Genomic DNA, 23,940 nt, shown 5'->3' on the forward strand with positions numbered 1-23,940 from the left:
TTTGTGCAACAGCTGCTGCTAGAAACAAGGTTCATGTGTGTTCAGTGAGGAAAACAGTATAATGCCAGGGCATAAAACCAAAACAATGAGCTCAAAGATGCTAAAATGTTTTGAAGAATGGAGGGAAAAGGAAGACTGAGGTGTTAATTATGACTAAATATGACAAACGAAAAAAAGGGGAATGGAAAAAAAAAATCTGGTTTATTAAATAAAGATTCTAACTGTACCTAATATTTTTTTCAATACTGACAACAGAACACCACAAGATTTTTACAATTATTTATTCAACATTTTCACTTTTGGATTTTTTTTTTTTTAGTGCAACATTGAATCGATTTATTTAAATGCAGAAAGGGACAGTCAATCATCCGTTTTCTTGACGTTTAAAGTTTGCTCGGATGCAACATTTCGGAGCCACCCCATAGCTCTGCCCAAACCCCAGCCTCTACCTGCACCTGGAGGGGACTTCTCAGTGGCTTCATCAAACCCAGAGCTGGCGCTGACAGTGGGTGTAGAGGGTGGAGTCAGGGGCATGTGGTAGGACACACTGTGGGTGTTCCAGGTGAAGGTGCGGCTGGAGGTGGGAGTGGCTTCTGGGCTCATTGGGAGAGCGTTTGTGTCTTCTTCTGTCTGATTCCAAATGTTCAGGCCTGATGGCATACTTGCACATCTGCGCAGAGGTGTGTCACTGGAAAAAGCAAAGTTTTGATAATTATGATTCGATTTTTTTTTTTTGGGCTTTAAAAAAGGCAATATCAACATGTGGATGAGACAGTCTAAGTCCAGAGAGAAATTCTTGACAACTTGATTGTTGCAACATCTTGTGCTGATGGTGAAATCATTAAGTTTTCTTCTGTAATCAAGTGCTACCAGCAGGTTAAAATTTCCATTTGCTCAACTCTCCGGTTCAGAACAGGATATCCCTTAGACTAATGACCTAATTTTACTCATCTGTACTTTGATATTGCATGTCTAAACCAGAGGTACCTCAGTCCAACCTCCTCATTTTTGAACAGTTGGAAAAAGGACCGATTCATTACATTGATTACCTTTCACTGTCCTCCACCTTGTCCGTCAGAGCTTGCTTGTAAAAGTCTCCAACCATGCCAAAGACCCAGCTCATGTCCCGCGTAACATCTGGGATCCAGTCCACCAGTCTGATGGGAAAAATCAAAGTCTTGTAGTCAAATTGGTACAGATAGCAGTGATAGAAAAAGGATTCAGATATTTTATGTAAATAAAATTTACATTATGTCTAATGTAATTAAGGTAGCCAAAAAAATACCTTTACCCTCCATTTTTAGCATCAAGATTTCAAAGACACTGTTTGATTTGATGATCACAAGGGGGGCAGTAGCTCAAAGTCATAATTTAAATGTGGTGGATGTTGTAAGACAGTGAATAAAAGCAGATACCTCTGGGCTAGAGAGCAGACTGACACAACAGGCAGAGTATAATGGTTTTGCAGGTAAGAAGACACTTTCTTCGGCAGGTAAGTCATGTGAGACAACAGACCACCAACAGTATGTGTCTCTCTACAGGCCTCACACAACACTGAAACAAATAAAAATGAGTTTAATCTAATGTACCGGCTTAGTGGTATATTATTGTTTGTTTGGTCTAAATGACAGTCCAACACACTAGTATTTTTCTTCTTGAACAAAGACAATTTTCATGCTGATTGCAAAAATATCAGGCTGCCCTCCCGTGACTGTCCTCACCCCGTTGAATGTTAACTGGGAGGTTCTCTGTGAACTTTGGATTCAACCACCTGTGATCGTCCTGAGGCGGTTTCGATCCACTCTGCTGTGTGTCGTCATTGGACTCTTCATCTTCGGCTGGCTCCTTCAGCACCTCACAACACACAGGTTTGGACGTATCTGTCTCCAGACTCCTCAGAGGGCAGCCTGTGCTTATCAGATCTGTGATGGGTCATTAGAATCGACATGATAAGAAATAAGGAGCGCCGGAGTACTCACAACATTTGACAGCGGTCACTATGTTTTTCTTGCAGCTTCTATGGAAGGCTTTTCAATTTATTAGGTGCTCTTGCAGGATATCCACCTTCTATTTACATGAATGTTGTATAGATATGACAAAATGTCCTCACTGTTCTCTTGCAGGAAGTGGAGAGCATCCATGTAGCCGTTGTGGCAGATTTGAGCCATCGCCTGTAAAATCCAAGAGTAGTTAATGAGATTCCAAACCAGGTCTACTCAATCTAAATAATATTACAGGAGTTCACTGTCAATTGGTATCAGTAAAAACATGTTTGTATGCTGCATGTACTAAGGCTGTAGTAACCACTTTTTCACCAGCAGGGGGCAGAAACAAAATGATTAAAAACCAGAACACATCCCAGCCAAACTCTGGTTCAAACAGGACTTTAGCAACAAAACTTGAGAAAACATGTTTTCATCTCCTTTGGGAAAGAGAAGAAAACTGAATCAGTGGCCTCCATATGATGATACGTGGCAGTTTTGCAAATTGTCATGTTTCACCTTGCCGAGGTGTGAAAAACCATATAGTTAGGTTAAAGAAAACAAAACTACTTTGGTTAGGGTTAGGAAAAGATATGCAAGTTGTTTTCTTGTGGACTCAAACCACATTCTTCTGGGTGAAAGTCTTGGGTTTGATTTATCCAACCACTGAACTTTTGTACTTCATCAAATGACCTCCATCACATCCTTTGACATTCATACACTTTTCATGCAGAGGAAAGGCAAAACATCACACTGACATGGTACCCCTCTAGTGGACTGATGTGTGCATCACATGCTTTGGTGTAATATTGAGCTGATTTTTTTTTCCTTACAACTTTAAAGTCTTTTTTTCAGCCCTCCCAAACATCTGCTTGAACCGCCACACCTGGTCTATTCTCAGAAATGTCCCACACAAAAACAAAATAGTTGCATGACACAATCTTACTTGTTCACCACTGAACCACTGAACTCTTGAGAGAGTTACTTTGCAACTGAAAAGTCTGAAAGGTTGTCCTGACAAGACCAAAAGCTAATAAAACAGTTGTCTCACTGCTGTATCTCGCAGTCTGAACCAAGAGCCGTCTTTACCTCACCTCAGGCTGTGGGGGGAAGAAGGTGCTCGTCACTCTGTACATGTTCTCGGAGTTGACCTGGATGCTGACGTTGTTGAAGCGCACCTCGTGGAAGTTCAGTGTGCTGGCTCGGGGACAGATGTCACTCTCACCGGCGTATGCAGAAATCGTGACTGTCTTTTTCAGGTTACAGCGAGGCAGGTTGTCACTGACAGCACCGTCCACATAGTGCTGAGTGGAAAGAGACAGTTTTGATTGTTGGTAAAACTTAGGGCCATTAGTGTATGTACTGTATGTTCTTAGATACTCAGATTAATGGACACTGTTCTTGTGCACCATTTCTCATGAAGCTTAATAATTTGCAGGGTATATAAAGTCTCCTAGATATCTGTTAAACATATAAAAATCACATTCTGGCTTTACAAACCTAGATAAGATCTTATCCCAGTGTTAAGCTGAGCTGTTGACTGAACTTTAAAGCTGTATTTTCTTCAATGTAAGAACTATTTGAAGGGCTTGTGTAATTTATTACATCAAAATGCATTGGTGTCTATTTTTTTGGTCACTCAGTGGAATTAAAAGTTGCAATGTGTTGATTACAGTAAATAAATGCAATATATCACAGGAGGAAAGGAAGTCTTGAGCTGAATATATGTAATCCAGATATCCAATGGCTTCAGTGAAAGCCTTGAAATATTGGCCGCTGTCCCGAGGCCACATCGTCATCAGACTGATAACCAATGGGTGCCTGGATTGTAATAAAAACATTTAATAATAAATTAATTGACCCACTTACCACTCCGCGGTAGGTGGGTGGAATAATACCACAGTAGATAGGGACAAAGCAGCTGCACAGAAGGGCCTGAAACAGGCAGATATTACTCCATATTTGCAGCAGAAACACAGTCGCATAGAGTAATGTTTTTTTAAAGAGACATTTTTTTTTCTTTAATTTTATTTAACTTCTCACACACCCTCGGCAGAAAAGAGGAATTACTCCTCCAGTTCTGGTCAACAAGGAGACTCAGTTTCTCAAGAAATTTTTCCCACGTCTTCCCTCATTTCCTAAAATTTCGGTATCTTTGTAGTCAGCTTTTACTACTCTTATCTTCATAGAAATTTTAGGAAATGAGGGAAGACATGGGAGAAATTTCTTGAGAAACTGAGTCTCCTTGTTGACCAGAACTGGAGGAGTAATCTTCATAGATAAGAGTAGAAACTGTTAGAAAAATTACTCAGAGGCGTGGTTCAAAATCAAACATATCGGACATTTATTCTTGTAAGAAGGAGCAAATACATGCCACCCTCAAAGAAAGGTGTCCAGCAATGCTTTCAGATCTCCTCCGTAAGGCAGCTTTTATACAGTGTGACAAACAGTTGACAGTCACCCCCAATTCCTTTGCATCTGCTTTCGTATGGTAATACTGAGTTGGTTGTAGGTCACGAGATAAGGACACAGGGGAGTCGTCAATTAGATGCAGAAAGTAAAACAAAAGGAATCACTTCCAAATAAGAGAGAAAACAGAAGAGACTTTTCGGAGCCTGCTTGACAAGAGACTTTCCAAAGCCACAATGCAAACAAGAGGAAGAGACAAATCTTTTTTTCCCATCAGAAACACAATGATGACTTTATCAATTGCTTTATCAGAGGTGCTTGCTCAACTCCCAAACTGTAAAATTTACCTCAATGAGCTCTTCTCTGCTGTTAAACTCTGACACTAGTAAGTTCTTCCCATTAGACACTTTGGTCAGGGACACGCAGAGTTTCCCAGAGGCTCGAACATGGGCGTCTTCTGGAAGGCTCCCCAGCAGAGAGTCCTGTACTATCTGCAGCAGGTTGTAAGCTGGGTGCAGCGGCCCCAGTTTGCGCCTCCTGGCCTCTTTGGCCATGAACATCAAATCAGCACAGCATTTGTCTGCATTGAGGAGCACTGTAATTAAATACTGTACATACATGGTAAAAGTACTGAACTACTACAATTACAGGACACCTGTAGTAAAAAGCAAGCACATGCTTTTTGCAAGTAAAACTATGTTACAGATCCATTTAATTCCAGAAATGTCTGTTCCCAAACACTGCATATGGACTTTGAGAAAATTGACATAAGTTATGATTAGAGCGCTTAAAACAGAAGTCCTTGTGTCTACTAAGGAAATAAGTTAGATATATTACATTAAAATAGTTCAACTTAGTGATGCCTGTGTTTGTTTTTGATGCCAAGGTGTGTCTAAAGCTCACCTGGCTAAACTACATTACCTTGTGTTCTTTATTATCAACAAAAAACAGAGGTGGAAGACTTATTCAGATCCTGTACTTCAGTAAAAACACGAATACTGCACTGTGAAAAGTACTACAGGTACAGTCCGTTACTTAAGTAAAGGTATCCAAGTATTATGAGCAAAATATACTTAGAATTAAAAGTAAAAGTACACACTATGCAGTAAATGCTCCTGTCAGTGTTGTAAAAGTGTATGTGATGTTTTAGGATGAATATTTCTGTTGCATTAATTAGCATTTTACTTTTGTACTTATTTCAGCTGAGTGTAACTCCTTTATATAGTGTTGGGTAGTTTAATCTACAGTATTGCGACATATTCTATAAGATTATCATGTTTGAAGCGTCAACAGCTTGATATTTTGGATCAATGCAAAATTCTATATCCAAATGTAAAGATTTTAGTTATATTTTCATTATTGTTCAATCTAACTATGTGTTTGCTCATTACTAATGTAGTTTTAAAATGACACATTTTTCAATCTAGGTTTGATTAGTGGAGAAGAGGCCAACAACTCACCTACGGGGATTCCTAAGGTAAGAATAGCAGCCATCAAAGCACCTGCAGAAGCTCCATAGATCTTACAGGCGTCTTGTATGAAGCGAGGGAACCGTTCAAGGATGCAGCTGGTGACACCAACATAATAAATCCCCATAAAACCGCATCCCGCAAAGGAGATGCTCCACTCTTTCTTCAAATCAAACATCTTTCCCATGGTGAACTCACACCAACAAGAATGTAAATTTGCTGAAATGTGAAATTAAAGTCATTGCCAACCTATATGCCACCTTAAAAACACACCTGCAATCACCATCCAAAGGTGAAAAGATAGCCCACTGTTGTGCAATATTGGTTCATTTAGAGCTCCTTTGCTATTGGCTGGAACGTGTCACATGACTGACAGTTTGCAGTCAGAAAATGGCCACGGATCGTCGCTGTCTAAAACTTCCGTGCAACTCTGCATTTAGATACCTTCTGTTGTTAAAATGAGCATCCCAGAGGTGGACTTCGGCGCCTTCAGCCTGACTAAGGAAGATGCCACTCACGATCAGATCCACGACTTGAGCATAGAGCTGAAATCTGCCTTTACTCAAGTAGGGTTTGTTTTTCTACGGAACACGGGGATCACCGAGGAGGAGGTGAGAGTCAGACCGAGTCAAGTTTGGATACAGTTTGTTGGAAGTGCTTAAAGTTTCCCCCCCCTGGTGTGTTTGGATAGGTGCGCCGTGTTATGGACATATCCAAGAAATTCTTCCTGCAGCCAGATGAGCTGAAACGGCCCTTCAGCAGGAACAACTACACCAACAGCCCCAACCACGGCTGGGTGTCACTGGAGACTGAGAGGTCGCAGTCAGAAAATGAACACTTTACTTTTTATCTGCTCGGTTTGAATGATTTAACATTTCAGATGATTGCTTTTCAGGTTGGATCCAAATCGACCTGGAGACCTAAAGGAGGCGTTTAACATTGCTTCACTTCACACTGACATAGTAAGGATTTTTACCTCGGGATTTTTCAGTCACATAACAAAGTCCAGATAGGTCCAACTTTATTTGATCAGTTTTGAGGTTAAAGGACAAGTATTTCAGGAGCTATTACGTCACTGGGGAGGCTGTGGCTCAGACGGTACAGTGGGTTGCGCACTAATCAGAAGGTTGGTGGTTCAATCCCCAGCTTCTCCTGTCCACCTGCCTAAGTGTCCTTGAGCAAGACACTGAACCCTAAGTTGCTCCCGATAGCATCAGTGTGTGAATGTGCTCCTGATAGCAGCACCCTGCATGGTGATCTGTCTCATGAATGGGAAAACCATGTTAAAGCACTTTGAGACCAAAAGGTGATAAAGTGCTATATAAGTACAGACCATTCACTGAAAAACCTGTTTGGTGGGAAAAACAATATATTATATTGGCAAATATAAGATTATCACTGATATCGGTAGGCTACATAATGTGTATGTCCAGAAACTGTCAATCAGAGAGGTGAGCAAGTTTATCTTGGTTTCAAATCTTTTGAACCAATTTTACAGAAATGTTTGAAGTGTTGATGTTATGAATGACTACTGGCAGATATAATGTGAGATTTTGTTTAAACACATTCAATTCAATTCAATTTTATTCATATCGCACCAAATCACAACACAGGTTATTTCATGGCACTTAGCACATTAAAGTCCTTACAGCAAGACTTTACAATATTATACAGAGAAACCCAACAATTCAACAATTCCCACATAAGCTAGGAGGGAAAAAAAACCTCCTCTTTAAAGGAGAAAAACCTCCAACAGAGGGAAAGAAAAACTCCCTCTTAACAGGAAGACACCTCTGACAGAACCAGGCTCAGAGGTGGGCGGAGCCATCTGCCTCGACCGGTTGGGGTGAGAGGAGAGCAGAGAGAGAAAAGGACAGCGTAGAGATACAAGAGAAGAACTGTTGGTGGAGACGACAAGCGCAGGGCAGAGACATGCAGCTCCATGACGGGACATCTGCAAAAGAAAGAACAGAAACTACGCGAGCGAAGGAACTGAATGGAGACAACAGATAAGAAGAAGAAACTATGGGAGAGAAGAAGATGGTGAGGTATGAGTCAGTTAAAGAGGAGGAGGAAAGAAAAGAAGCTCAGCATGTAACGAGGTCCTCCAGCAGCCTCGGCCTATAACAGCATAACTAAGAGTTGGTTCAGGTCTACCTGAGCCAGCCCTAACTATAGGCTTCATCAAAAAGGAACGTTTTGAGTCTAATCTTAAAGCTAGAGAGGGTTTCTGCCCCTCCAACACAAACTGGGAGCTGGTTGGTTCCACAGGGGAGGAGCCTGAAAACTGAAGCTCCGCCTCCCATTCTACTTCTGTAAACTCTAGGAACCACAAGTAGACCAGCATACTGAGAGAGAAGTGCTCTGCTGGGATTATATGGTTCTATAAGATCTCTAAGATATGATGGAGCCTGGTCATGTAGAGCTTTGTAAGTCATCAAGAGAATTTTAAATTCTATTCTTGATTTCACAGGAAGCCAGTGAAGAGAAGATAAAACTGGAGAAATATGATCTCTCTTGCTAAATCCCGTCAGTACTCTTGCTGCAGCATTTTGGATCAGCTGCAGGGTTTTTAAAGAGTAATTTGAACATCCTAACAACAAGGAATTACAATAATCTAGCCTAGAAGTAACAAACGCATGAATGAGTTTTTTTTCTGCATCACGCTGAGGAAGAATTTTCCTGATTTTATTAATATTACGTAGATGAAAGAAGGCAGTTCTGGAGATTTGCTTTATATGATGTCTAAAGGATAAATCCTCATCAAATATGACTCCAAGGTTCCTCACAGTTTTGCTGGAGGCCAAGACAACATCATCCAGAGTAACTAAGTGATTAGGAAAGAGTTTCTGAGGTGTTTAGGACCAAGTACAATAACATCCGTTTTGTCTGAAAAACACATGAGTGGCAGTATTGCCATTATTCATGTTCTAATGCTGTTCTGTTCTGCTGTAGAAATGGCCGTCATCAGGTGCTGCAACGAGTTTCCAGGAGATCCAGACGTCTTTCTTCCAGCGCTGTAAAGACCTGAGTCTGCGGGTGCTGAGGGTGATGGCCCACAGTCTTGGTCTGGACCAGGAGGTGTTCCTGAGTGTTCACCGTTTAATAGGAAGTATGATCAGCACATTCCCTGCTCTTAATGCAGTGGTATAACATCAGGTTTGCATGTCATGTAAGACAGTCCATAGCTCTACATCAGCAGTTTGGACTTTTTTTTTTTTTTTGAAAGATTCCTTTACACTGCAAATTGACAAGATATAATTGTACAAATTAAGAAATAGTAAAAATAAAAGCATTATTTCAAAAAAACTAATAATTAAAAAAAAATCCTGACCACCACGGGAGACCGAAATGAATATTTTCCATTTACCAGGGGAACACCTCTGTAAAGTAAAACCTCAGAGCACACAAGCCCTTCAGTGCCCATTTTACAACCACAGCCAAAATACCCTCAGAATAGGACGAGGCCTACATCATGAGCCTCACACAAACTTTTGTACACAGGTAAACATACAAAGTAAATTGTGACAATGCTGCTGTGTCTCCTGCAGCTGATGAGAACGGCACAACGCTGCGGACTCTCTACTACCCACCAGTGAACAGTGAGAAAGCAAAGGAAGGTCAGCTGCGCTGTGGCGAGCATTCAGACTACGGCAGCATCACTCTGTTGTTCCAGAGCTCTGAAGGTCTGCAGGTAAAACCTCATACGCAACTTCCTGTTTTCTACACATAAGTATAATAGATATTTGATAACTCAATAAAAACTTGAATTTTGGAAATAATTTATCAACTCACTCAAATTGTATTTCTCTTTTGTAATTAGTTTTATCCCCAGCTCTTTCTTAGGCTTGACTTTTTTTTGTGTGCCTCAAACAGTCACTTTGTATATTGCTCTGACCTACTTACTGCAGCCTGAGGATCACTGCAAACAACCTTTGTCACATCTGATTAATTCATCAGTCAGCCATTTGTTTCGTTTAATCATTGAACACAATGTGGGATTTTAACACAGCGTGTCAAACTGTCAAACAAACTGTCAGTTATCTAATACACCTGGACTTCACCTGTCGACCTTCAGGTCTGCACACGGTCCGGTGAATTCATCTGCGTTCCCAGCATCCCCGGAGCCATCCTCATCAACATCGCTGACCTGATGCAGCGCTGGACTAGTGATCAGTTTGTCTCCGTGGTGAGCTTTTACTCTATTTGAAAAATATTGCAGAGTTAGTATGAGGTTAAGCAATCTGAATATTTTCACTTTTACGTGAGTTTAAAAACATAAAGGGATGATGGTGTGGAATTTTGTTCAGTTTCTCAGCGCCACAGGGTTTTGCTGCCCCCTGTTGGAAATTTCAGCACACGTCAGTCTCTGGCCTTCTTTGTCCAGCCTGATGATGAAGCTTTGATCACCTGCTGCGACGGATCCAACAAATACCCACCGGTTAAAGCAGGGGACTACCTCGTTAAGTGCTTGAACAAAACCTACAGACAAAACTGAACTTACACTCATCAGTTTGTTCACACACACTTGTCATTTTATATACAGAGAACATGTCAGTGTTTCTTACGTTGTAGGAGATACCTTTTCAAATTTATGAATGTTACTTTAGATCCCACAGCGTTGTTACATGTTTTATGATTTAAATGCGAAAGTTTTTTTTTTAAAGATAATCAATGGGTCGTTGTGTGTTTTAAAAATACGAGACACGGTGTTGAAACTTGCAAGCTTGTTCACTTTATTGTCAACATTCAAACCGTGTACAACATTTTCATTAATTCTTTACACAGGATTGGGCAGATTTAATTTTTTTTTTTTTTTTTTTTAAAGGACATAAACAAAATAACAAAATCAAACAGTTTATTGTAACTGCACTTCTCAAAGGATTAAATATCGTTGTGTCCATATGCCATCTCTTATCTGTCTGATTAATATGAATGAAAAGTCTGTTTTTAACCATGTACTTCTTTGTTAAGTCTAATTCAGGGTTTCCATCTAAGATGACAGAGACAAGACAGAACTGAACCTGCTGCCTGCTTATTAACAGAAGGTCTAGAAATTAAATAAAAGAAACTATGACGATAAACAACACAAATTCACAGACACACAAACGTACACAAACAACCACTTTAAAATTCATACACTCTTAACACCAATGCAGTTATAAAGAAAAAAACGTCATCCTTTAATTCTGTTCAATAATCATCTGGTCTATAGGACACAACAGCTACAAAACACTTCTGATATTTAAGGGATGGGTATTTTTTGTATAAAACCTCTTTACGTAAATAGGACCATTTCATCTCTAGTTACTTTTCTGACATACATTTTTCTGACATAATTGTCTCTTTTTACCATAAAAATAAATACATTATCAAAGTATTTACTGTAAGGAGACAGCAGCAGTGACAATAAACTACAGTGTGCACAAAACAAAACATTCAGTTATCAGCCCAATCACCCACCCCATTTCACCCCAAAGAACTTCCCATGGAGAACAGAGTCCTTGTTGTCAAAAAAAGATCAAAATGACAAACACAAAAGGATCAATTGTTCGCGTAGAAAACTGGACCAGCGCCACATTTCAAGTCTGGCTCATTCAGCCGATTTGGCCGGGAAGGGGAAGGGCCTCATTGGTACTGGAACTAAATCGGCAGCCTAAAATACGATTTACTTATGTGCTCTTCATGTTTAGGCCAGAGGTGTTTTGAAAATACTAAACGATAACATAAATTTGGAAAATACAATCACACACAGACGCTCAATCATATATCACAGAGAGGTTAGGGCTGCTAAGAGAGTACTGGCACTGGTACATCCTGCTGCTGGTGACCAGGGGGCAGTGGTTGGCTGTTTCCTGGTACGACTGCTTCACCTTCAGCTACAAGAGCTCCTGGCTCTGCAACAGAAAGTCATATGTGCCCAAGTTGATGTGTTGTATTTAAATGGTTATAATGCAGATAATAAGGATACTTGTATCCTCCCCATTTGCAGCTAATGTCTTTTTTGGATACTTATAGGGGTATAAAAATTAAAGAAATTTTAAAACCTTGTTTCCAGCATTTGAAAACTTTAATTAGATGCTGCTAGGGACTAAAAGTAAGAACTGTGCTGTTTTTTTGTGTGTTTTTTTTTTTTTACACAAATGTTCTTTACATTCGTCTTGTGAGTCTCCCCAACATTGTGGAAGTACAACACTAAATGACTCAGCCCTTTAGCCGAGAGGTTAAAGGATTTAACCCTCCTTGGTTGATTCGATATTAGACAACAATCACTGCAATGTCATACTTACGTTTTGCTCCAGCTTTTGAGTTTTGAGCTTTGATCTTTTCCATTTCTTCCATTGCCTGAGCAGCGAAAGAAGGACAGAAAATGAGAGCTTCACAAAACTGGGAAACTCTGCTCAGTTTATTAATGTAAATATCTTCTAAGACCACAACTGTATTATAACTAGACATGTTTCTGATATTACTGGCTGACATGCCTTTAAAACCTTTAAAACCAAGCCATGATAAAAACAGCTTCATCTGTTTTAACCCTCGGGTTCGTGGCAGACTTGGCATTAGTAAGTGGTACTGTATGTGCAGAGCGAACACAATAAAATAGCATTTCGGTGCAGCTCAGCATAGCTGTAACGAGGTAAATATTTCACACATCAACTAATATTGCATTTCATCAATCATAAATGATCAAAAATCATTTAAAATATGGATTATGGTATGGTTTTCTTTACCTACAACACTGCAGGCAATTGTGGAAAAAAAAAAAAATCGAATTCCTTATTGTACAATGTATTTTACCTGCTTTAGCCCCAACTTCTGAGAACTAAGTTCTTCCTGTTTTCTCTCCAGCTCCTCCCTCTGTTTCTGCAACTCGTCTGACTTCTTGTTGATGTTGTTCTCCTCGTTGGCCAGTTGCTGTTGGTACTCTCTCAGCTCCTCCTCACTGTAAATGGGTTTCTGATCTAAAGTCTGTGGAGGGCGGTGTGTGGGAAGTCGTAAATAATATGGTACATTTCTGATGCCAAGATATAAGAAATGCTATCCAATTTTGTTGAGTTGTGAATAACTTATTTTGGAATGTTTACCCAGATATATTGCTAATTGATGATGAATTGAATTAAATATCCATAAAATATGTACACAAAAAAATGGCAGCAGGTTTAACTGAATCTTAGTAAACACAACCCTAGCCTAACATTTCTAACATTTCTAGCTCTTACCTCCCACTCGTCTTTCTCGTAGAACTCTTCCTTCTTAGTGGCTGCTATGAACTCGCTCAGTGATACAAGTCTGTCTTTGTTGGTGTCCACCTGAGCATCCACACAGGAAGCAGCTTTAATCAGCATCTGTCCAGATTAATCATTGGCCCAATAGAAAGCCTTGACCTTTCAACACTGCGAAAGCACTGACTGGCTGTTTACTCTTTGTGAAATCCGGTTTTTCCCCATCTAGCCTGACTGAAAAACTCAACACAAGTCTGGGTACAATCTGTCACATACTTTTATCATATACTGTGTCTATAACTTCCATTCTCACAATATCTAACACATTACTGCTTAGGTTATGCATGTTACATTGTAATCTTGTGCTGACTGATTGGGGTTGTTGGGTGCTCAAATTAAAAGTCTTTTTTAAGGTCAAGAATCATTTAACTGACTGCATTTAAGGGACACCTGTATAATTTGCAGGGCCTGATCACATTAGTGTATTACGAATAAACATGAAAGAGCCTCCATTTCTGTTATTGTGGTGGCTCACCTCATTCATAACGTGTTCTCTCATTCGCAGTCTCTCTTCCTCCATTTCCACCATGTCGTCTTCTTCATTTTCAGAGTTGTACACCTTCTCAAGCTTAAAGAAACATCACATTTTTACCTCAAAGTCTTCCCCACTTAATTTATATTAGATTATCCACAAACATGCAGAAGCATAAAGATAAATACCTCTTTAGTGAAGAGAGCTTCAAGCTCATTCTCATCAAAGAAGCCGTCTCCGTTGCTGTCTGCAACACAGAACAAGTGACTGGAATCAACACATTTCATCCATCTGGAGTTTCCCCACTGGCATATAAGACGAATGTGCTGAGTTATATGGTACTGATTAAAGCATTTGACCACTATTTAGCACAATAGGCCACAATTGACTCTTTTTGACTCTTGTCCCTGGATTGTAGAATCCCTATTCAATGCTTGGTTCAGATCTGGTCATATTTTAAAGAGAAACTACAGGGGAAAGGTATGAATTCGACAGTCGTTCTAGGCTCTTGAGAGACGTTTATGGCCCCTGCTTACCGTGCATTTTGAAGAAGGTTTTAGGATCAAAGTCGTCTGGGTCCAAACCATCAGCCTCCTGCCACACCTCTTTCAGCTGGCCCTCACTACCCTGCACACACATACACATACATAGGTCAATGTCAAAATTTCTCCTTTTCCTTTATTCTTGTATTTTAGTGCCAGCTGGCATCTTTTTTTGTAAGATTAATTTTGTTGTACCCTTCCTATTCACATCTAAATAGAATTGGCTTAATTGACTGTTTTTAGTTTTGCTCAGACAAAAAACAGTCGTGTTTTTTAAATGTTATTCAGCGCAGAACTAAAGGATTCCACCTTATAACTGAGAATAATGTAAGTAATAACAGAATTATCCTAAATCCTTCTGTACCGCGTGAGATACAATTGCTCTCCGCATTTTTAATGGACAGAATAACAGCAGGAGACTCACAGGGTGGTTGATTTTAGGATGGTCGGCGTGCTTCTTCCTCATGTCCTCGTAGTGCTGCTCTTCCTTCTTGCGTTCCTCCTCGTTCATGTTCTTCAGACGTTCCCTCCTCTCATGCTCCTTCATAATCTCATACTTCTTGAACTCATCATGGCGGCCCTTGTCAAAGTCCTCCAGGTCATTGGTCGCCTACAAAGAAACACAAAACGTTCAGAAGGGGTTTTTCACATCTTGTACAGATCTGTGCACTTTTCTGGAACTGATGGAGTTGTCCCACAGAGGACGAACGCACTGCTTCTTGTATTTAGCTCAGGCAGTTCTTAAAAGAACTGATCAGAGGTACCTCTGATCTGCCCTAAAGAGCCTGTGAGCAGCAGGAATAGCTTCAGAAGTAAAAAAAAAAAAAAAGAGTGAAGACCACAGGGTTTATTTTGTAATTCAACAAACAATTTGTTGCCAAAGTTGTGTCTTTGTGTGTCGATACAGATTCTAATACCAGCTGTTTGCCTTTTTAGGGCTGAAGTATAAATGCATTCTCAGTTATGATGTCACATCTTTACCTTCTTTTCTTGAATAATATAAAGAAATATTTGATTGTCCTAAAATGCCAAAGTTCAGTCAGAACCTGAATTTGTGAATCTGAAACTATTATTTGGTGCTGATATTTGTATACATTTGTAGGTAATTCTTCATTTGACAGTCTGGGAGGTCACTCACCTGATAGACAGTGTATGCAAATGTTATGACAGTTAATAATTAAGTGTCAAATCAGTCTCACAAACAAAGCAAACACTCATTTATCACTTTTGTTTGCAATTCTCAAGCAGTCTCAAGCCATTAATAGTGAATGAATGACAACAAAACAAAGCTTAACAGTACTTAAAAAGCAACTACAAAACATATTGTCAGATGTACAGTATATGTGCTGGACTGTAAACTCCACTGTGGAACCAACAAAAGGACATAAAGCTGTGAATGCCTCCAAATTATTACATGGGATAGAAATACAACAGTATAGTACCTACAAACAATGCAAATGGTTAGTATAAACAGACCCAATTACTTGTACACTAATGACTGTGAGTGGCTGCCATGCGTTTGTCTGTATGTACCGCTTTGATGAGGCGGTCCAGGTCCTCCACCTCGAAAGTGTCTGGGTTCATGTGGTTGAGGTGCTCAAACTGTTTCAGTAGAGCCTGGTGGTCTACTGTGTAGCCTGCAAGGAAAAGGAACAATGAACAGTTTCATGTCACTGTGACACAGTTGGAACAAGTGTCAAGTTCAGCTGTAGGAACTTTAAGGCAGACACTACGGGTGAATACGGTACAAATATCTAAGTAAATTAGCCCAAAATCTAAAATGTGACCAGTGCATGAAAAACCCTTTTTTTCTTTTGCCCGCAGTGTCTCAGTCTAAAAATAAAAACACACTTCTCACTTATTTTAGACAACACTCACCAAAAAGCGGCAGTGAGTGATTGTGTCGTTCATTAAATCAACTCATGGGCTACTCTTTCCTATGAATTTCACAAAGACATTTTGTGGTTCAGCATTTTTCAGCACAACCAGAGGTAAGCACAGACTTTGTCTATTCAAGCTTCATATCAAATTTAACCTGGAAAAGAGTTAAAGAGGAAAAAATAAGTGTAAATGTATTTCTGTTTTTAAAAGATGGTAAACTAAGACTTCAACCTGTAGTCCTGTTATTTAACTACACTTGTGCTAACACTGACGTGTTGTTCATTCACTTCAGGTAACCTCACATTCAGCAGTTCCCTCTGGTGAGCACAAGTCTCTGTTCATTATATATAATAATATATATATAATTATATCTTGTTCCTGTGTCTGAGAGCCGCATCTGGAGTTGGATGATGACCTAATAGCTGAATTGTATTACAGAACTTGTTGACTTGTGCAACTTCAAAAAGCAGAAGTTAGTCAGCGACACGTCAGTGAGATACGCCTGGTACTCACCATTCCCTTGCTGGATATCATGTTTGGCTTTGATGAGCATCCGCAGCCGGTTCATCTCCTCCCTCTTCAGCTCGTCCAGCTTAGTCCGAAAATTGTGGTGGACAAAGTCCAACTCTTTGGAAAGTTTGCCTAGCTGAAACAAGAGAGTCAACACAGTTCAAATACAAGTTCTTGCAACAAGAAACAGCTCACTAAATACAATGCTGTTTAGTGAGTATGCACCTTGATGTCATCCATATTGGCATTTTTCAGCTTTTCTCTGAAGTGCGGGTCTTTCTCAAGATACTCAATGACTTCTCTGAGGTAGCGGTCATAGTGCAGCCCGGTGTCCTGAAAAAGAAACCAAAGCCCACATTTAACTTGTTAATGCCTAACAATAATTAGGGGCATTATGGATAACTTTATGGTCATTTAACTGTTGCTAATGAATGTCAACATCTGATCTAAGTGATACTGTTATTGTTTGTTTTTCCATCAACCTTTTACCCAGGTGCACTTCCCATGAAAAACAGCCCTGTCTGAGACACTGGAAGCACAAACAGTTTCCATGACTCTGAGGTATTTAGTGGAATTAGCTATAAGAGCCATATTCAAATGTAGTGTCCCTGTATTTGAGTCGTGACTCACAGCACTCTGAGATGGCTCCAGTTCCTCCTCTTTCGGCTTTTCTTTGGCCTTGTCCACGCTGATAGGCACTGACTGGATACACAGCCACAAACTCAGCAGAACCAGCCCACACCGGGCGAAGGCTTTACTCCTCATCATCTGGTTACATTAAACACAGAGAAGAACAAATGGGAGTCAATTGTGCAAATTCAAATTGAGCAGTTTTGTGTTGTTACATGAAGACAGTACATCTCTTGTTTTTTTGTGTGTTTTTTTTTAATCACAGAGTCCAATGTCTAGAGTCTGTATGGTGTGGGCAGGTGTTTTATCTTTATAAAAGACAACACCCTTTATTTCTCAAGCATTTCAAAAGGGGTACAAGCCACGACATCACCATGAGACAATATGGGGATGAGGTTATGGAAATTAGCCTCGCAACTCTACCACAAGGAAAGGACTGTGCACAACACGTGTGGTGGATGAAGACACAGCAAGCTTACTTTGAAACACTTCCTCTGTCTGAGTCTTTCAATTGGAAAGTTGCGGGCTCTTAGCACACATTCAGTGACACACACACACACACACACACACACACACACACACACACACACACACACACACACACACACAAGTCAATTAAAGAACAGGTTGTTTAGTGAGAGAAGCCAATTCATTATCCTGTATATGCAGAGAAGCCACAAAGCAAGCCTTATTATATGTAGTAAATTGCGTGAGTAAATGACAGTTTACGTAAAATAACACTTACTTGTAAAGTGGCGCCGACTGAGCTCCTCTTTTTATTCTTCACCTGAAAGTGCCAGCAGCTTCACCGGAGCTTGTTTACAGCTGTCATTTGTCTCCCACCAATACGAGCCTCATATGGCCACAACCTACAAGAAAAAGATTGTGTTCACCATAGCAACGCCCCGCCTCTGACCGCTCTTATTGGACATTTTCTTTACAAAACAGTCGCGTAGAGAGTTGATTGGGCGCTGCATCTATCAGTCAAAGTGTATCCAACTCAAGCCGTGGTTGAAGGTGTGTTGAGCCAAACTGTACGTGGCGTTCACGCAACCCCACCGACGGGGGCGGAGTCAGTGTTCAACGTAAGAAAGAGCCACATCTTTCGCAGCTTTTAACCGAATCACACATAATAATATATTTGATAGGCGATGGTCAGTGTGGATTAAATGACCTGAGGTGGTACACATAATGCATTTTAATTGGATCCATCTGAACCCCTTGACGTTGGGAAAAACTGTAGCCTGCACCTGATCAACCAGTGGAGTTAAACTAGTTTTACATGAAGGGCCAATATAAACATCTAAAGCAATCAAATGCTGTATATTCGAAATATTATTGATATTATGCATGTTTTCACAGTCTAAGTTGTTCGTATTTTGTACATATTTTATATACCAAGTCGTGGAAGAAGTGTTCAGATCCATTACTTAAGATATAGTACCAACAAGGCAATGTAAAACTGTCCTACTTACTTAACTAGAAATGTAACCAGTAACTGTTAAATGTATGTAAAGGATTACAAAGTACAACATTTCACTAAGTGGAGTATAAAGTATAAAGTGGCATGAAATTGAAATGCTCAGTAAAATGTTCTAGACTTTAGTTTACAGCACTTAACTAAATGCACATTATAATATTCTACTTCAAGTGCTTTGCCACAACATAGAAAAATAGTAAAAATAATGTATATGAAATTTATATGAAAATTGCCATAACATAAAACATAGGGCTGTGTTTACACACAGTACATTAATATTGTTGGCGATATTGATCTTCTTTAATAATTTGTTTTAGTTTAGACACATAAAAGTGAGAGTGAGCTCCAGTCAGAAATGTGTTAAATTTCTGTAAACTTGTCAGTTCAGATAAATCATTTCAGTGATGGTGACCAAAAACAGGAATTTGATAAATGTGTGTTAAATTAGGGCTTTGTAACCTTGAATTTAAAACCTCAAACCCTTCTAAATGCAAAAATAACTTTTCAAAATCTTGACAACAACAAAAGTATTACTAAAATAATTTTTTTTTAAATAGCCTTCTATGAATAGGCTAAGCATGATCAAGATGTAACTCAACTAAAAGTACAGTAGTTCAGCAACAGGTGGGCTACTTAAAATATCAAGTGGGCATGCAGTCAAATGGTCTTTGTTAGACTTAGACTTAGACTTTAGACTTTGTTAATCCCACATTGGGGAAATTTAGTCATCATAGCAGCATGGAAACACAATGTGCACACAATAAGAAAACAATTACAAATACGTATACAATGAAATAAGATAGGTAAAAATATATTTTTTAGAAAAAATAAGAACACTGAATAAATACACACACACACACACACACTATGTACACAAAAATAAAATAAAATAAATAAATACAGCTTGGGATGAATGGAAAGTGTCAGGTGCTATGAAATGAAATGAAATACAGTGCAACGTTATTTAAGGCTGGTGTTGAACAGTTTATGTTATATGATAAGCTGGTTTTGTATTGTCGCTGATGATGAATAAACAGCATTTGAATGTGTTATTGTGATGTTGCAATGCTTCTAAATAAATACCGTACATCCTTTTCCGTAAATCACATAAATCCACGTATTGCGACACAAGCTGCTTCAGACCACACGGTGGCGCTGCTTTCCCGTTCAACCGTCATCATCGGAAAAGGAGCCAGCCGAAGCAGAAACGCTCTCCAACCAAAACTCCACCAACCACCTCAACAGGAACTGACGTCCCCTCCGTGCAAGTGGATGGAAAAATGCAGCTGCAGGAAAAATGGCTCCAAACACCGCACCGCTGAAAGGTGAGAAATCAAACCTTTTTTTTCACAGTCCGCGTCTAAAAGTTTGAGCTTGTCGTGGTCTGAAACAAGCGGCGGCGGCCTCGTCGTATCCGACCGTTTGAGAAAACCTGCATATCTCCCTCGTTGCGGTCCGTTGGCAGGACCACAACAGCCGCCTTGGGTACTTTTGTGAAATGATTAAATCAATGTCCTATAAAAGTACGGAGCACTCGCGTAAGTCAGCATCGGTTACCTCGATTTAGTCGTGTTTCTGTTTCTGTTTCTGTCATCGAGCTGTTTTGCGCATCGCGTTTACAGATTTAGCGACTAACTTAGCATCCAACAAATCCCAAAGTTAAAGTTCCACAAAAAAAAAAAAAAAAAAAAAAAAAAACACGCTATCAAAAGTATCCAGAAGTGACATTTGACGGTGCTTGCCGGGTTAGTTTGCAAGTTTATCCTGTTATTATTTGTCAAGAGCCACCGTCATAACAGGAAACACAATATAGCTGCTATTTTAAGACGCGTACAACGTGAAAACGGCAAAACGTTCGTGGCGACACGCAGCACATCATTTGGTGTCAGGTGAGCGTCAGCCGATAGGTTTGGCGAGCTGGCTGAGCTGGATGCACGTAATGTGTTTTCGGAAGCCAATCAAACGCATTTCCATGGATTTCTGTTTAATATCTGAAACTGTTTGCGTGATAACCCAGTATGTGACCACGGTGCTGAGATGAAGTTAACGAACGACACTTGGGATCGGATGAAACGTTGTTATTCCCAAAGTTATTCCCGGGAAGGTGGAGAACATGATGGAGTCTGAACAGTGACCCTGAGTCCTCTGGAGATGACATACTGCTCTGAGCTCTTTAAACACAGACAGCAACAATACAAAGTGAACAGGAACTGCTTGTGGCCACTGATTACATGTTTCACTGCTTGTGTCTGTCAATATGTAATTCTGTGTTCAATTAAAGGTCTTACAGTTTAAAGGACAGGACAAACTTGTGGTTTTTGCTGGTTTGCATGAGTTTGTGGATGCAGATTTAGGATTTAGCCATTATCAGAGTAAACCACAGTTTCATATGGATGCAGCTTGTTTGGTCATTTGTGGGCCAAGTAAGTCTTTTAATAGACAAGTCAGGACAGAAAAAGAAGCTATATTGTGTTTACTCTTCTTAAGAGCCAGTAAAGATATCTTACAAATCCATAAGACCTGGTTACTTATTGTCCTTTTTTTTTAAAGATGTTGCTGTACTTTGATCAGCTGCACAGTGCAGTGCTAACATTTGCACTTTTGCACACTTATTGAAAACAAAACTCTCTCCCAGTGTCATTAGGCCTGAACTCAAATTATGAGTGCAGATTCATTCTACACTGTGCAACCAAGCACTGTTCATACCATTATAACTATATCCTAAACTCTAGAGGAGATTCAAAAGTTTCAAAATATACCAAACATACATAAAATTATGCTTAAATACGTACAAAATTTACATTTGATGGAATGACTGCTATAATACAAAAATAAGATTAAATATATGACCATAAACTATGTGGAATACTGAGATAAACCCACTTTAATGAAGTGAAGTTTATGTCAAAAGGTTACAAAACGTGCTCTTGGTTTTGTGAAATCATCACGCAAGTAATCTGGTAACACTGCAGACTTTGGGAGTCTCATTTATCTAAACATTTGTATCCTTAAACCTTTTCATTCAAGCAAGAATTTTCACAAGAGCCATGTGGCCTGGTTAGCTGTTTTCTTCTGAATACGTCAACGGCACTCATTTCATGCTTACATGTTGAAATGGGGTCTTACAGGCCGGGGGATCTGCCATCTTTTGCCACAGACGAGTGGAACAGGGTTTGCAGTATTTGTCTTGGATCTAGTTGGATTTACTCCATAAGTGGTGTTTTTGTTGTTGTTGTTGTTGTACATCTGTTGCAATATATATAGACTTTAAAGCATATGGCCTATTAGATTCAGGATCTATTGTATATGAGGCCAAGATTTTGGTTATTTTCATGTAGCTTCAGTCCTGTTAAATCTAATTAGTTGAACTAACAAGATCCATTGTATTTTCTTTCCAGCCTTCTGAGAATTTGAGCTAAATTGGATTGATCTGCCTAATCTGCATTGATACAGTGGAAACCGGTTGAGAAAACCAAGACTAATGTTGATAAAGTAATTATATTACATGGTTTCTCCGATTAACCCAGTGTTTTCATACAGAATCAGGAAATAGCCACTACTTAGTGTGCAGTGTGCTAACTCGGATATTTGGCAGTTTGGTGATTCTGACCTTTTAATTTATATCTTAAGCTGCAATCTGTCAGAGCATGCTTTCTTACTGGGGGCAAAATCAGAAATATGCAGATCTTTTGTCACAGCAAATAGAATTTCTGCATCAGTGAGATAATTTACCAAAAGAAGATGACCTTTTTTTATTTATCCATTTAGTTTCCCCAAGCTGTGTTCTTCTGGGCAAAGTTGGCACTAAGCTCTCCTGGTCAAATGCTTGATGAATGCAGCCACATTGTCGCTTGGTGTTGCACAGCTGATAAGACAATCTTGGGCCGTGATGCTAACATAATGCTAACAGAGTGAGAGAAAGCCCGAGGAAGAGAGAGGGACCCGTTGGGCTGTTTAGCATGCCAAATTCCTCAGCTGCACAATAGTGTTGGGCTAGCCCGAGCCCCAGCACAGCCAGCCTTCTCCACCACAATGGGAGGGGAAGCTCAGGAGAGGCTGGTGACGCCTGGGGAGAGAAGGAACTCACTCAACCCTGGGGCTGTGACCGTTCCATGAATGGTTGCTTTGAGTAGGCGCTGTGTCATTTTAGGATCACAAAACAGTCTTTGCAGCAATGTTTTTCTCATGTTTTAGACGTGGGATACTCTTGGTGTCTTCCTGCTGTTGTAGGCTAAACATGAACAGTTTGGATTATCGAGAATAGAATATCCTATTGGTCGGCATCAACTTTTAGTGTTTTTTTTCTAACTGTGGGAAACATTTATTCTATTTCATGAAGAAAATGATTAATAGAGAAAATAACTGGCAGATTAATCAACAATGAAAATAGATTAGTTGCTGTCCTGCACAGTAGCACACAGACTTGTAAGTTAACTGCATGTTGTTAAGTGTGGTGAGTCAAATGTCAACTCCTTCTTTTGCTAAATCCACTTGTGCAATTGTTTAATTCAGTCTTTTGTTCTTTTTTTGGTATGCGGTCAGTCCGGCTGATTGGTTAAACAATTGCAACGTTTAACTTGTGATATTGAAGTTCAACAACATAGAATTAGGCCTGTTACAACTGTTACATAGTTGACCAGAAATATTTTTCACAATTATTCAAATCAGATTTTTCTACTGCTATGGTTTAATTGGACATGAGTAGCGAATTAGCGCCTCCAACTCTTTCATCTGGAGGTGCTTAACTTCTATTATTCAACCAACCACATTTCAATGACCATCTATCGACATTAATCATGGATTTAATTGCAAAAGACTTGTGTTAATCTTATAATAGTGGCATTAAATGAAAAGGAAAAGACAATTTTTTGCAATTATTTGTATGACAATTACCTGTCAACTAAAATTCATGATCATGAAAGCCCTTCATGGAAGTATACTAATAGAGGAGAGCTCACTGTGAAAGTGCTGATGTCAATTTAAATGTGATGGACGTGCTGCTAGTGAAGCCCATGCCAGTTGTGTGACCTAATTGATGCTCTTGACACCAACGCAAGCGCAAGTAATTATTGGCTCTCCCTGTGTGACAAATGGCATTTGATCAATGAGCAATCGAAACGTGCTTAAAATAACAAAGCACAGGGAAACATGACTTTCTAAGTCTTTTCTATGCAGGCACTTGTGGCTCAGCACGTAGATTAGGTTGAGCAGTAATTACACGGTTGGTGGTTTGAGCCCTGATTCCCTCTCCCATGCTTTGACTCTGTTTCACCACCTCTTGA

At 39.7% G+C, this 23,940-nt stretch overlaps 4 protein-coding genes across 4 annotated transcripts in view; 2 read left to right on the forward strand and 2 right to left on the reverse strand.

The window, feature by feature from the left end:
• Positions 1-302: 302 nt before the first annotated feature.
• Positions 303-6,123, reverse strand: LOC138618983 (patatin-like phospholipase domain-containing protein 2). The gene is made up of 9 exons (XM_069695112.1): positions 5,852-6,123; positions 4,739-4,971; positions 3,852-3,917; positions 3,077-3,286; positions 2,111-2,171; positions 1,722-1,922; positions 1,416-1,554; positions 1,050-1,157; positions 303-688 (listed from the first exon to the last, which is right to left on the reverse strand). Exons 1-9 carry the CDS (start codon positions 6,045-6,047, stop codon positions 361-363), a joined length of 1,542 nt encoding a protein of 513 aa, XP_069551213.1. The 5' UTR covers positions 6,048-6,123; the 3' UTR covers positions 303-360.
• Positions 6,124-6,248: 125 nt separating this feature from the next.
• Positions 6,249-10,765, forward strand: LOC138619155 (uncharacterized). The gene is made up of 7 exons (XM_069695434.1): positions 6,249-6,471; positions 6,552-6,676; positions 6,756-6,822; positions 8,816-8,972; positions 9,412-9,554; positions 9,939-10,049; positions 10,179-10,765. Exons 1-7 carry the CDS (start codon positions 6,319-6,321, stop codon positions 10,356-10,358), a joined length of 936 nt encoding a protein of 311 aa, XP_069551535.1. The 5' UTR covers positions 6,249-6,318; the 3' UTR covers positions 10,359-10,765.
• A 211-nt stretch (positions 10,766-10,976) lies between these two features.
• LOC138619156 (nucleobindin-2-like) lies at positions 10,977-18,068 on the reverse strand. The gene is made up of 13 exons (XM_069695435.1): positions 17,924-18,068; positions 17,179-17,316; positions 16,774-16,881; positions 16,552-16,684; positions 15,691-15,794; positions 14,582-14,767; positions 14,152-14,242; positions 13,804-13,862; positions 13,619-13,711; positions 13,081-13,170; positions 12,659-12,829; positions 12,151-12,205; positions 10,977-11,757 (listed from the first exon to the last, which is right to left on the reverse strand). Exons 2-13 carry the CDS (start codon positions 17,314-17,316, stop codon positions 11,651-11,653), a joined length of 1,335 nt encoding a protein of 444 aa, XP_069551536.1. The 5' UTR covers positions 17,924-18,068; the 3' UTR covers positions 10,977-11,650.
• A 1,829-nt stretch (positions 18,069-19,897) lies between these two features.
• Positions 19,898-23,940, forward strand: part of pik3c2a (phosphatidylinositol-4-phosphate 3-kinase, catalytic subunit type 2 alpha) — a 46,604-nt gene continuing 42,561 nt past the window's right edge. The window contains exon 1 of the mRNA XM_069695436.1: positions 19,898-19,983. The gene's annotated coding sequence lies outside the window, so the exon portion shown is untranslated. The remainder of the gene's footprint in view (positions 19,984-23,940) is intronic.

The sequence above is a fragment of the Brachyistius frenatus genome, unplaced genomic scaffold (genome assembly GCF_029030835.1).
Source record: "Brachyistius frenatus isolate BFR_SWC_R1_liver_20210118 unplaced genomic scaffold, ASM2903083v1 Contig_19, whole genome shotgun sequence".
Classification (NCBI taxonomy): Eukaryota; Metazoa; Chordata; class Actinopteri; family Embiotocidae; genus Brachyistius; species Brachyistius frenatus.

What these genes read in the sequence shown, in the direction of transcription:
- LOC138619156 (XM_069695435.1), bottom strand. Translation starts at nt 17,316, where the DNA reads ATGATGAGGAGTAAAGCCTTCGCCCGGTGTGGGCTGGTTCTGCTGAGT. An exon ending in CCAATATGGATGACATCAAG is followed by an intron (nt 16,685 to 16,773) that starts GTGCATACTCAC and finishes CTCTTGTTTCAG; the next exon opens with CTAGGCAAACTTTCCAAAGA. An exon ending in GAGAACACGTTATGAATGAG is followed by an intron (nt 13,171 to 13,618) that starts GTGAGCCACCAC and finishes GTGGATGCTCAG; the next exon opens with GTGGACACCAACAAAGACAG.
- LOC138618983 (XM_069695112.1), bottom strand. Translation starts at nt 6,047, where the DNA reads ATGGGAAAGATGTTTGATTTGAAGAAAGAGTGGAGCATCTCCTTTGCG. An exon ending in TCTTCCCCCCACAGCCTGAG is followed by an intron (nt 2,172 to 3,076) that starts GTGAGGTAAAGA and finishes TGGATTTTACAG; the next exon opens with GCGATGGCTCAAATCTGCCA. An exon ending in CCCAGTTAACATTCAACGGG is followed by an intron (nt 1,555 to 1,721) that starts GTGAGGACAGTC and finishes TATTTGTTTCAG; the next exon opens with TGTTGTGTGAGGCCTGTAGA.
- LOC138619155 (XM_069695434.1), top strand. Translation starts at nt 6,319, where the DNA reads ATGAGCATCCCAGAGGTGGACTTCGGCGCCTTCAGCCTGACTAAGGAA. An exon ending in CTTCACTTCACACTGACATA is followed by an intron (nt 6,823 to 8,815) that starts GTAAGGATTTTT and finishes GTTCTGCTGTAG; the next exon opens with AAATGGCCGTCATCAGGTGC. An exon ending in AGAGCTCTGAAGGTCTGCAG is followed by an intron (nt 9,555 to 9,938) that starts GTAAAACCTCAT and finishes GTCGACCTTCAG; the next exon opens with GTCTGCACACGGTCCGGTGA.